The sequence below is a fragment of the Pagrus pagrus genome (assembly GCF_965226575.1).
Source record: "Pagrus pagrus genome assembly, chromosome: 11".
NCBI classification, from domain to species: domain Eukaryota; kingdom Metazoa; phylum Chordata; class Actinopteri; order Spariformes; family Sparidae; genus Pagrus; species Pagrus pagrus.
This window is the reverse complement of record NC_140195.1, coordinates 6,126,294-6,140,403: the sequence shown is the minus strand read 5'-3', so window position 1 is coordinate 6,140,403 and position 14,110 is coordinate 6,126,294. Positions and strand designations below refer to the sequence as shown.

Genomic DNA, 14,110 nt, shown 5'->3' with positions numbered 1-14,110 from the left:
TTCACGTTAAGTTAAAGTTTAAATGAGAAGCGACAATGAAACAGACAAACTCGAGTTTTAAATCCACTTTAAGGAGAGAGATTATAATTATAAACAGCTATGGACAGCAACTGCAGTAATTACAATAAGCACAATAATGCTTCAATCTTCAACGTCCAAGAGTATTTTAAAAATTGCATATAGAGCCTCAAGGAGAAGGACAATGAATACATCATAATTAATATGTGGATGCTGACAGTGCCAGAGGGGGGAGGGATTAAAATGTAATTCTCAGATTTTGCACAGTCAGTCAGAAAAAAAAAATCACTGGATTAAGGGTCACATTTTTAGCTTAGATAGAAAGTCCATTTAACCTTTGGGCCTCGACAAAAGCAGAAAGCATCTTCCATTAAGTGACACTCGTTAACTCCCAGGAGCGCACGACCCCGACGAATCCATTGCAACAGCTGGAGAGATGAAAAACATCACTGTGTTGTTGGATCGTACGGAGGCCGTGCTCGTGCTCTTCATTCATCTCTTCTGTCTAATAACACATTTCACATGAATTACAATATATTTCAAATATATAACTGTCATAATACTATAGATCATTAAACTTTATGAGGTTTTTGTGTTTATATCTGGAAACTGGACTTATATCTTATTTTTTAACCATGGTATAACAAGAGATAATTAACTTTTTGATGAAAATTTGATTTAATATGAATCCTCTCATCTTCTTCTCCTCTCTGTGTGTTTTTCATGTTTATGCAAAAGTACAATGCTACACAGGTAGGCTGCATTTCTGGAAAGAAAAAAAAAATCAATTTTCTCCTCTGTATCTTTTTTATATAGACTTTTTTTACACCCTCAGTCTCTTTTGTTGCCTTCTCTTTCCGTCCCAATTCCAGTTGTTATGTCCTTCCCTGTCCAACAGTCTCAGTCGTCCAAGTCTCTGGAGTCAGACCCTATGTTGAAGAGCATGTCGCTCTCTAAGGAGAGGTTGCTGCCCAGGGCGGCCATGCGGCTTCGCAGCAGGAAGTGTGTCCTCCTCTGCAGCACCCTCTGCTGCTCCTGCTTCAGCTCCAAGTAGGACCGCGAGAAGGTGTGAAAGATGGAGGTGACGGGGAAGGCCATGAGGAGGATCCCACTCAGGATGCTGCTCAGAGCCACCACCTGGCCCGGGATGCTCCTTGGCACCATGTCCCCGTATCCCACTGTCGTCATGGTGATGACAGCCCACCAGTAGGTGGCAGGGATGCTGGTGAACTCCTGCGTGGCGGCCATTTCATTCTCTATCAAGTACAGCAAGGGGGAATACAGTGCGATGGCCACGCACAGGAAGAGGAGGAGCAGTCCGAACTCTCGTGTGCAGCGGCGTGCTGTCAGGCCCAGAGTCTGCAGGCCCAGCGAATGGCGAGCCAGACGCATCACATAGAGGATACGCAGGGCTCTGAGGACGCGCAGCACCAAGCCCACTTTGTCCAAGTAGCTGTTGCCAGAGCCCAGCCGCTTCTCCCCTTTGGAGGTGCTGTCCACCACCAGGGTGATGTAGTATGGCAGGATGGCCACCACGTCTATCAGGTTGAGGGGCTGCCTGAGGAAGGTCAGCTTGCTGCGGTCTTGAATGAAGCGCAGGGTGAACTCCAGGGAGAACCAGGCCACGCACACCGTCTCCACTATGAAGATGTTGTAGCACATCTGGGAACATGTGCCCTGGTGAAGAAAGACACAGCGTGGTCAGGAACAGCATGTGTGAGTGTTAGCTGCAGTCACTAGAGGGAAGCATTTCAATGTGAAATCAAGGGCTGCTGCAGCACTGAACACTTCAACATGAGAAATATTTCTACAAACAACAAGGAAAGCAATATCCTCACATCATAGATCAAGCCTTCTTGGATTATTTGTTCAGGATAAGTTTCAGGAATGTCAATTTTGATTTATTTGAATTCATGATGTGGTCATCAGTAGGAGTGGGACAAAATATCAATACAGCAATATATCATATAGCTTCCCTTGAGATCCAATAATTGATATCCTGGCACCAAATCGATATTTTCATTAAAACACCAGTGCTCTAAATGGATTCCCCTGACAATTTGATTTACAAAATTTAAGAGGACACAGTGATATCACTGTTTTGTTTAATGCATACTGCACTGAATGATGGGAAGAAATTAATCACCTAGAAAAGTTAATTTCAGCTCCTTTGTTTTCGTTTTTGTTTGCTCATATAGAACAGAGTAAAATTCCCACTCATTAAATTTACATTCATTTTATCGAGACATTTCTCAAGTTGTACAAACACATATATAGTTAATATGGCAATAAAAGAGGTGATTTTTCATTTGTCTTCTGTGGGTGTTTTTTTATATGAATGTGGATCTTTTCTGATCAATTTTAGGACTGCCTATGGTTCGCAGGTTCCACATTTCAATGTAAGTGTGTCGTGCAGTGTGGGACTCGCACTGGTCTTGGTCTTGACTTGATGTCGATACTCTCTGGTCTTGGTTATGACTTGCTCTTGACTACAACACTGAAGTTAAGACTTGCCTTTTTAGGGGTGTTTTATATTCTTCATTTAGTCAGATAACATAATGTATCATTGGATGATTGTCTTGCAATGTATCCATGATTGCAGAAGTGCTGTATTGTGATACAATCGTTATCGTGGATGATTTATCGTATCGTATTGTATCATATCGTAATGTATCGTATCGTATCGTATCGTATCGTATCGTATCGTATCGTATCGTATCGTATCGCATCGCATCGTATTATATTGTATCATGTCGTATCGTATCGTACTCTGTGATTCCCGTCCCTAATCACAGGAACTGCTCCTCAAAACTTTAAATTAAAAAAATGCCCACGCTCTTCTTCATGAGTTTTTTTGAAAAGGCTGGCTGGTTTTTTCTGAGCTGCAGTAATGATGCTGATTCAATGCATGGCAGAGACGGATCAAAGTATCTCAGAGCACAAAGTAGATAGTGCTATCTACTCTGTGCTTTGAGATACTTTGAGCCTTTCAATGCAGTTCACATCAGTTAAAAATATTATGAAACACACTCCCACTGAGGAGGAGATGAGTTTGAGTGGATTCGTACAGCCACCTGAAAACTTCGGTGAACCTGTTCTCACTCAGAGACAGGAACACTTAGACACTTTTAATGCAACACTTGTGGCGGAGCTGTTAGTATGCGATTACTGGCACTTTTAATTAAACAGCTCAGTACAGATGAACTAAGAATAATGGAGTGTGAATACAAAGAAAGTGAGGTAAGATATTATACTGTTACTTCATCAGGTCATGTGCAGTCACTGTATTTCTTTAATTTCATTTTCAATCTTCCTTTTACTTTCCCAGAACACCAGTCGTGGTGAGATTAGCAGTGAAACGGTGTCACTGATGACTTTTACCTCCAAGTAGCCACATGATGACTAAATGAAACATACAGAGGCATAGTTCAAAAAATCAAGTGGGCCCCCTGACTCCGAAACTTGAGTCAGCAACATGAAACTTTCAAATACAAACCGTTGAGATTTTGGTTTCGCCCTCCACCCGCCCACAGTACCACGCAGTCGGTATCTGTACTTCATTTCCTGAGTATTTACAAGAACGAGTGAAAGTAGAACATCTGAAAGCCACTGAAGCATTTTTTTCTAAATGGAAAGTAAAGGGGTTACATTCTCTCCACCTCCATCCAAAGAGAAATGAGTCGATTCAATTAAAGCCCGTTTGCACTTTACTCTGCAAGAAATGTATGTGTGTGGCTCAAACGTGCCGCTTCCCTCTTGATTTGAGCAAAGAGGGCAGCGTGCTAATTATGGTTGTGAGTGAAGTCAGAGAAAATAATGAAAGCATTTCATGAAAGCAGACAGAGACGTCTTCAAATATTGTTTTTTCTAATCTGGCAGAACAACTGGCTCTCCCTCCGAGCAGCACTCATCCCTGCAGGGAGGTTTGACAGACGACACATGCCATCATTAGGACTTATTAATGACTGCTTTCCAAGATAACGCACCAATTTACCTCAGTTTAGCCTTTTCAATACAACTCAAATCAAGTCTGTTGAAGAACACTGTGTCATCACTGTGTTGTGTTCAATTACTCAGTGTCAGTATTTTTGTGTCTCTTGATGTGAGATAACTGAAGTAAATATGGAAGACAAATTCCCAACAGACAATGAAGTTGTCTCGGGTCATGTCTTCATTTTTACCTTTCCTCACTGACATAAAACACTTCTTTGTAATGTGATAAAGGGGAATTCTGCTATTTTTACACCTTATATTTACATGTTTTGGTGCGTAAATGATTAGTTAACGGTACATGAGATCGCCGAAGCTGGTAGCTGCAAGACGGCTGCAATGGCTGCTATGTAAGTCCTTTGGGGCAACTACGACTACAAAGTTACGTCCACTGAAAGAGCTTGTTTTTACCACTGACAGACTGAGGTTGATACGGAAATGATTCCTACAGAGAAACACCCTTTTGTTGAAAACGTAAGATCCTTTTTGTCAGCAGAAATAGAACAAGTCTGGTTCAAGGAGAAGTCTGGCTCTGAAATGTCACAAGGTGAGTTGTCACTCACTGTTGATTGTCAAAACCATTAAAACAGTCAACCATGACTTTGGAAAGAAAGGCAGTTCCTCTAGGTAAACTCCAAACTCCTCTCTCCAACTCTTTCCACCGTCGTTTTCCTGCAACAACTAACCTCTCGCGAGATTTCAGAGCAAGACTTCTCTTGGACCGAGACCGGACGTAACTTTGACTGTCTTAGTGGCCCAAAAGGATTACATTACAGCCATTGCAGCTGTGTTGTGGCTGCCAGCTGAAGCAATCTGCTGGACCGATTCCAAAACTTTTGGTAAGTATGAATCATTTCCACACCAATGTTATCATAGAGACCAGGTTTAAAAATACTGGAATTTCCCTTCATTAGTTATAAGTCCACTCACCGCCTCCTCCTCTTCCCTCATGGCAGGCATGGTGCTGATTGATAGGTTGACAGCAGTGATGGTGACGAACAACACTGATAAGCAAGCAAAGATCTTCCCCGGGAGTCCTGAGTGAGGCCTCTCCACCATGTCTCTTAACTTGCCCATGCACCGGTTGATTCTGGTCTCTGCTGCATGATCCTTGTGGCCACTGTCTGAATCCAGCAGATCCTCCACGAGTTCCTCCTCCTCCGCCCTCTCCATTGCTTCAAACTCCTCAACGCGTTGCAAGAGACGCCGGCGACAGCACCACTCCAGGCTCTCCTCGGGGACCCCCCAGTAGAGCAGCTCCTCCCTGAAGGAGAGGGCGCACATCTCCCTGAGGGACCGCAGCTTGCCCGCCCGCAGGAAGGTCAGGATGGTACGGAAGGCACAGGGGCTGCGGTCGAAGAAGTACTCATTGTGTGTGACATCATAGTCGTCACAGATACTCATGATCTCGTCAAAGCTGCTGCAGAGGTGCAGCTGGCCCAGCCGAGACAGGGGGAAGTCCTCCAAGGTGGTCCAGGGCAACTTGTATCGCATGCCACCCACATTGATGATGGCGTGGAGCTTCCGGGAGCTGGCCAGCGGCGTGTCGTCATCGACGGTGCTGAGGTCAGGGGCCCGCTGCGCCCTCTTGTAGAAGGCCCCCTTTTGAGCCTCCTCCTCTTGCAGGGGAGGTGCGTTGAAGGAGTTATCGGAGGCACAGCTCAGGGCACTGTAGTCATAGTCGGAGCCATCACCCGCCAACAGGGTCATCTTTACTGGTCTGCTCACATCCCTGTGCTTAATCTGCCACCATCACACTGTCACCTTCAGGTGGAAAACAGAGAATGAACAGATTATTCTCACACATCATAAAACGTTTTACTGTTTAATACAATTCAAGGGAACAAGTTCAGTTTTCTTATGAAGCATTTTACAAAGTTAATTGATTAAAAGGACGTTTGTAGCTCCGATATATGAAGAACTTCCACTGGAGAAAAGCTGATGCTGTCTCTTTAACATTACGCCACTACACCACTCAAATATACAGCGGGTTACTCTTTTACCCAAGAGTAACCACAATGCTGCGTTATGGTAGCAGGAGGCACTTAGATCATTTGCATTATAATTCTAATTGCCACTCATCATTATGAAGAGGAACAGCCCTATGCAAACAATTTCCGCCTGCAGAACAACCCACTCACTGAGGAAATGTGCTTGAAGTGTTCCAACACAAAGATCATTTCTGTTATTGTTACGATACGGCAGGGAAACTCCAGCAAGTCACATACTAATATGGACTGAAGACACTGAGAAAACAAAAATGCACACACATGCACACAGCTGCTCATTTGACATTTTTCTACCATAAAAGTCAAGCTAGCTCAAGTTTGCTGCTTTATTTAGACAACAGTGAAAGGAAGAGTTTGACAAATGTGGGAAATACGCTTTTTCACCCAGTTTTTAACCAGAAGATTGACACCACTGTCATGACTCTACGCCAGCTTCAGCCAGGTGTTGATTAGCTTTAGCTTAGCATAAATACTGGCAGCAGAGGGTCAAAGTTAGCCTGTTTGGAGGCCTAACTATGAGACAAGACACTGCTACTCACATCAGGTAGTAACTCTTTGTAAAACCACAACTCACACACATTTCTGAGAATTGTAAAAACTGTACAAACAAGGTGTTGAGCTTTAGAGCTGCTGCTGCATTTATTTTCAAACTAGAACCGGTAAACTGTCCCTCCCTGCTTTCAGTCCCTATGCTAAGATAAGCTAATCAACTCCAGGCACCGGTCCATAATTAACTTACGGACATTAAAAGGTAGTATTGATCTACTCATCTTTTACCTTTGGCAGGAAGGCAATTAAGTGTACTTAGCAAAATGTCAAACTGTTCCTTTACTCTGGGATAAATCTGGTAGAGAAAGCCGCAGGCTGAACAAGGATGATTTTCACTGTATCACTTCTAAGAGCGCATCGACCGAAAAACAAGCTTCTTTACCAACAGCGCTTCATCCATCAGTTGCATTACAACAATATAATCTGTGTCATATCTGAGCAGTATGAATATGTCATTTATGCATCATTAAACATGATCACTGATGTAGATACATCAGGCATCGTGGGATAACGATTTGACTCCCCACAGCGTGCATGAACATCTGTTACCCACAGCAGCCGGGGAATTATAAATAATGGCCTGATGTTGTACTGGCTGTTGTTAGATAATTCACTGATGTAACTGCGTTGTGCAGCTACTCAAGAAGCTATATTTTAAAAAATCCGTCCGTGTGTGTTTTATAAAAATCTCTCTCAACCTCGTCAACAGATCGGGTGGCTCTCAAACACAATAATCTCATCTAGGTGTCGGTTGAGGTGTGCGTTCTGACTCACAATCACACTTTTATACAGGTTCTACTGAGAATAAATGACACCGGTATTTCCGGTTTGTTCTCAGCGTTGCGATTTCTTTAAAGATAGATGAAACCGAGAGAGAGAACAACATCTAAAAACAGGAGAGAGGAGGAAAGAGAAAGTGTTTACTGGATATCACCAGTGCAGCGAGGACCTCGTGGCCTGTGTCCAAACTAATTTAATCAATTACAGTAATTTAGGGGGAGGCAGGTTAACCAGCCAGGCATTAAAATGTCACTGCCTGGATTTGCTGCACCACCAATTTCTGGGTCATGAGGGAGGCCTCGGCTTCTAAAACGGGGACGTGAATGTGTCACTGAGCGGTTATTAGGCACCTGCACTGTCAGCCTCCGTGAGCCACTGATTACAGTTAGCACCATCTTCCACCCATGAAATTGGTGCAAACCCGCCCCGAGCTCGTCTCTCCAACGCTGTGCCTACACTACTACATGATAGTGTTTCATTTAAGTAGTTCACATGTGAAACAGGTCGGGAGGAACAGTTCACGTTTCACTTTAGAGAAAATAATTCAATCATGTAGGCTACTACATTAAATCATGTCTCTAATGGATCCCCCACATCTGCACATTTTTCCAGCCCATCATGTCAACACTAGTGCCGTCTAACCAAACCAAAACAAAAGAGTGAAAATCAATTCTCAAAACAGTGTAAAATCCCTCCTTTTTGCTGCTACGCATCCGTAAATTCTCACATTCTCGCTCCATGCGGCGGAGGTTATCGATACGCCTACAGTGCATCACCAGTGTGGATGTGCACGGGCCTACGCCGCTCTCCTACTAGATTAAATCACACTTAACCCCTTGAGGCTGTTTGATTTCTCACTTTGCCTTTAAAACGACTGTGCTTTTGCCTCTCCGCAATCACAGAAGCATTTTTTCTTCTTCTTCTTTTTTTTAAACTCTTGTTTTTTTTTTTTTTGTTGTGCCTCCTCTGGGAGCTGAAGTCTATCTGGGAAGGAGAGATGAAACACTGCAAAGAAAGCGAAGGCTGTTCTCCTCACCAGATCGGCTGAGGTCTGGCCTCTCTCTGTGCCAGCGTTATCACAGCTAAGCCACAGGGCATGTTCTCCAGATTGCCTGGTGAGTCACAGGGTTGTGAGTCTCTGTTGCCTGCATGACTGCATTGTGCATGCATTTCCCACACTCCTTTCCTCTGGAGCTCTTTGGAGAGCCTCACCAACCACCAATATTGATTCAGATGATTCTAATGAGCGTAATAATGATAACGAGCGCCGCAAGGTGGACGAGGAGCAGATTATTAAAGATGTCTGGAGCCTTGAAGAAGTTATAGAAGAGTTGGTGTGATATTTATTTGATCAGTCTGCAGAGAAATGTGCGTCCCCGTTCAATATGGAGGGTTCTGATTGATCAAATCCATTTAAAATGAGCACATGCAGAGTTTGTACCCAAGAGACACGAATAGCTCATCTGTATTAATGAATGCTATTTATGGCTGCATGTCTGCATGTTGGTGGAAGTGCTGCGAATTTACAAAGGATCAGAATCGGACAGATTTTTTTTCCAAGCTGTCTCTGAATCGTGGATTTGCAATTCAACTCGTCTCAGTCTGTGAAATACAAACACATGGTGATTAAATGAGTGATCGGTGCTTCTGGTGAATGTCAGACACTTACAGCTGTTAACGTTCTGGTGACAGCTTTTCAGATTGTAGAGGGTCTTCTTATTTTGTTGCACATAACCTAACAGCCATATTTATTTATTTTTAGAAGTACTGTGTCCTTAAGTACCCCTAAAATAATGCTCTTTGTCAAAATCTTTCTAAATGACGGATGTCAGATGAAAATGGGAATTATCCAGTATGCTTTCTCTCAGGCGGACCTTTCAGACCACACGATGTCCACTTGATCTCCCCTATAACCAATTCTCTGAACAGCTCGCCGCTCTCTAATGGACTCTAAGAGCGTGGTATTTCCAGAAATGGACTAGAAAACCCACAAGGGCTGCCAAGACCCAACTTTCCCACTCTCCCCCTCTCTCTTAAATCTGGTTATACACTGAAACAGCCAGGGATGCCAGCAGCAGTTCAACCCCCATAGGACACTTCCCTTACAGTGATTCCAGCAGGGATAGTTGTAAACAAAAAAGTTTCTTTTCTGTTGTAAGTGGGCGGCATTAATGCTCAGTGAAAACCCAGGAAGAAGCCATAGCTCCAGGACAATAACAGTCTCCCAGCTCTGTCTGCGGTCCACCACAATATGCTGCTCTCTGTTTCTGAGGTACACAGAAGTACACTTTGGACATAATACGCTCCAATAATGAGCCTTGTTGCTCTAATGGTTGTTTATTTCTGCCTTTGTTTTGTTTCTTTCTTCTTTCTTTCTATAGGTTAACCATTTGTTTGCAGCTGCTGCGACCCACACCTGCAGAACTAATTCATCCACCTTACTCTTCATTATCATATTTTTCAAAAAAAGACAGTAACCTTTGTAAATGTCATTCACGTGTTTTTTTTTTCATGTCTCCCTAACAAAGAGCAAATGAGAAGCATCACACCTCCGTCACTTTCTGTCTACAGTTGATCTCCCAGCCTGTCGTCTGTCTGTCTGTCTGTCCTCTTAAAGCACTGCATCCCCGAGATATTCTGTGTCTCATACATGCAATTAAAAGTGCAGTGAAAGGCAGAATTAATGCATCAATCTTAGACTTCATGATCATATTTTAAACGCTCAAAAGACAGTAACCTTTTGAAATGCCATTCAAGCACTTTTTTTCATGTTTCCCCAACAAAGAGCAAATGAGGAGCGTCACACCGCCGTCATTTTCTGTCTACAGTTGATTTCCCGGCCCGTCCCCTGTCTGTCTGTCTGTCCGTCCTCTTAAAGCACTTTATCCTGAAGATATTCTGTGTCTGTACCATTTGTTTGCAACTGCAATTGTGCAGCATTTTGTGTTAGCATATTTTTTAAATAGTGTGTAACCTTCTAAAATGCCATTCAAGTATTATTTTTTCCCTCCCTAACAAAGAGCAAATGAGAAGCATCACACCTCCGTCATTTTCTGTCTACAGTTGATTTCCCAGCCCGTCCCCCGTCTGTCTGTTTGTCTGTCTCTCCTCCTTAATCTTTCCATCCCCGAGATAAATTGTGATTGCCGTTTGATTACAACTGAGACCCATACAGGCATATAAAGGTGCAGAGAAACGCAGAAGTGATGCAGCCATCAAACGCCCAAAAGACTTTAAGCTTTTGAAATAAGATGCAAGTATTATTTCTTGTCTCCTTAGCAAAGAGTAAATGAGAAGCATCACAGCTCCGTCGTTATCTGTTTACAGTTGATTTCCCAGCCCGTCCCGTCTATCTGTCTGTCTGTCTGTCTGCCTGTCTGTCTGTCTGTATGTGCTCTTAAAGCTTTCTATCCCCCAGACAAGGGTCTGAGCGGACCCACCAAATCCCCACATTTCTGCATCACTGCTCCACATTATGCCTCAGCGCCCCTCATCCTCTTAGCAAACTGTGACATGCAATATTTAGTCGGCGCTCGAAACATCTCACCATCACCTCAACTTTGCACCTGTCACATTCACTGTAAAGCATCATGTTTATTTTCCCTCCCTCTTTTGTTCATTCTTCCAGGCTGAACGGATGATTGTACACTCACAATTTGATTACATAAAGATTGCATAACATTAATTTCTCTGCATCGTCTGTGTGCATTAACCAAAACTCACTTTTCATCTGTTCATGCCCTTTTCCTCCTGAGCTGCAATCACCCACAAATATCTAAACACTCTCGGCTGTGACAACAATTTCTTTTTCACAGGCAGCTAATAAAATTCGCACCAGTGCCGGGCATGTGTGCAGGCAGGCATGGCAGGCCTGACCCCGTGCCGGTGAAGACCTGCCCGTCTGTCACTCTAGATGGAGTGTTTCAGAGGATCTTTGCACCAGGACTCGGAGCAGGTCCCTGCGGGCTGAGGTGACAGGAAGTAAGAGCAATGATTGATCAAAGATGGAAAAAAACAAAGACTCCACTCTTAACACGATTACAGTGTGAGTGCAAAAGTACTTTAGTTGATGAGATGGAATAAATGGCTGAGACAAACAGCCGTGCGGTGCTTTCTGTGGCTGGTTTGATGGACGTGACGTGAGCTCACATGAAGGAAATAAGACGAATCTCTTGATGGACAGCACTTAAAAATCTCCAGGACAGCTTTCCTGACAGAGGATATGTGAGCCATGTCTTATGAACAAGGCGCAAGTGACAATTAGAAGTTGTAAGGTGTATTTGAAGATCTTTTTGTGCAGTGTGGATTGGAAAAAATCCTCAGCTCACTTCAGACAGTATATAAAGGAAGCAAGAGCTCCAATCTCATGGAGATCTCATTAAAACATGGAGCAAAGTCACAGAAGGCTCAGAAGAACTTCAACCTGCTTACAATTTCTAAGCACATCATTCGATCCGGAGCGTTAAGATCTCTCTGTGTACCCACGGGTGCTCTGGGAAATAGTGTTGCAGGTGGGACCGTGACCCTTCGACCCACTCTAATGACACTTTAGGATATATATCTCAGATACCTCACACGTAAAGTCACCTGGGAATAGCAGATTTTAATTAGTTTGCCGACCCTTTCTTTGCGGGGGAGAATAATCAGACAGCCACTATTAGCTGTTGGAAGAGGGAAAAAAAGCCATTAGTTCATCTCATTATAGTCCAAATTACCTGGAGGAGGGAGAGAGGATGATCTATTTCATACGATGTATCAGTGATCCAAAGTCGGAGAGAGGCATTTGCGTTGAGGAGTCGTAATCGCATTATGGGACATAATCTAACGTCATCTTCAGAGTGAGACCATGTGCTGCGATGGAAATATCTCTTGTGCATTCACTGAAACATAACATCAGCTGTGATTCATGGCTCGAGGACTTGAAGTGGCTCTCAGATTCAAAAGTTTCTCTTCCATCGGTTCTCGTTGTAAAATTAGATTTTAAAAAGCGGCTGTATGCTGTGTACGTAGATCCCTACCTGCAGAGCAAATGTCCTGAACCCTGTCTCTGATGAGATATAAGTAAATGTTGTCCGACGCGGCAGCCTTATAATCATGGTGCACGCATTTATTGCATGCATTATGCAAACCACTGTCATCTGTTAAAGACCTATTGTAAACTCATACGGCTTTGAATCAATCTTACTGTAAATAATGAAAACTGACAGCTTCTTTTAATTGCTTTTAACAAGAGAAGTGCACTGCATGTTTGCAAAGATCAGACTATTACGTGCAAACAAAACAGCAGGCTGAGCTCTCCAATAACACTCGATGAGTAATTGCACGATCCCAAACAATGCTCCGAAATAGTAACCCTGAGAAATCAGCTGCAAGAAATGTCAGTCGGCCCAACTTCTCTCTGTGAAAACAAAATGCTCCGCAGGCGTGTGAGAAACTCTCAGAAGTGTGACTTACAACTAGGAAAGTGTGTCTCACTGTACAACAGACCTTTAAGACTGAATAAATCCTGTGAAATAAAAATGAAAAATACTCACTGTGCCGCCTGAATCAGTTCCTCAGCAGCTGTCAGTTTGCTCGAGGCGCTCATAAGAATGCACATGAAGGACAAATGTGAAATATGTTTTCTGCTGCTGCTGTTGCTGCTGCTGCTGCTGCCTCGTTTGACTCTGCTCCGTCCATGCACAGGCGCTGAGCTCGTGGAGCATGAGGAGGTTATTCGATGATCATGAGCAACAGGCTGCCTCCCCTCCCCTCCCCTCCTTCCCCTCCCTCCCTTATTCCCTCCTTCCCTTCCCTTTGCCCTCGTCTCTTCTCTTCTCCCTTTGCCTCAACTCCTTCCTCCCCCCCCATCCTCGAGCGCTGACATCAGAAGTGGGTGTGCCATTATACCAAAAGCTTTTGAGAGAAATCCATGGCAACCACCATCTAGAGAGCCATGCCCCCCCCACTCCTACCACCACCACCACCACCACCACCTTTAAATGAGAATAATCACTATCTTTTGATTGTAGATTCACACAAAGGTCCATATTTGCCCAGTGGGTTACCCTGGCTGAGGGGGAGGGAGGACGGCTGAGGCTCACCAGGGTGTCCAATTTTAGACGAGTGGTGGTAAATGCTATCATGTATGATGATAAGGATGACTATCATGACTGTTTTTCACCACCAGAGCAAATGCTGCAGTTTTGTACTTTTATATGCTTGTAATAATCATTTGTACCCAATGGCTGTTGAAATGATGTCTTTACATGATTTTTTTTCCCAAGTGTTTTCATTCAGAAGGAATGTGTGATTGAGGAAATACAATTTAAAAGAGAAAATAATATAAAAGAAGTTCGATAAGGATGAATAACCAAACAAATGCGTCTCAGTATGTGTGGCACGTCCACTGTGTTGCCCGTGTCGCCTGTGTTAGGGTCTATTATTCCTTTATTGATCTACCTGTCCTGAACTGAATGGAAACTGCAGAAGTAAACACACATGACAAGTCACTCTCACTGTATTATTTTCACTTCGCTGCTGTTATGACCCGTAATGGTGAAGTGAAATAAGAAAATGTGCATGACTAAAACTGATTATTATTTTACGACTGTGGACCGAGAACCAAGCGCGTGGTTTCATAAAGAGATCTATCGGTCAGAAGAGGAAGCGTGTGATTCCTGCAAGCTATTATGTTTTGTTCGGAGCGGAGCTGCTTTTCTAGCTGGGTGACCGGAGATAATGGCACAGACCACACAATGAAAAAGAATCAATGTGGTACAAAC

General features: G+C 43.5%; 1 protein-coding gene across 2 annotated transcripts in view; it reads right to left on the bottom strand.

The window, feature by feature from the left end:
- Window positions 1–50: 50 nt before the first annotated feature.
- The window catches only part of kcng1 (potassium voltage-gated channel, subfamily G, member 1), a 30,647-nt gene continuing 16,587 nt past the window's right edge, over window positions 51–14,110 (bottom strand). The window contains exons 1-3 of one of the 2 annotated variants that reach the window (XM_084367727.1): window positions 12,881–13,071; window positions 4,939–5,772; window positions 51–1,695 (exon numbers count right to left, since the gene is read on the bottom strand). In XM_084367727.1, the coding sequence (XP_084223853.1) occupies window positions 919–1,695; window positions 4,939–5,718 (1,557 nt within the window). In that variant the 5' untranslated portion in view covers window positions 5,719–5,772; window positions 12,881–13,071 and the 3' untranslated portion in view covers window positions 51–918. Of the gene's footprint in view, window positions 1,696–4,938; window positions 5,773–12,880; window positions 13,072–14,110 lie in introns of those variants that run through there. The other variant, XM_084367728.1, reaches the window with a different exon arrangement.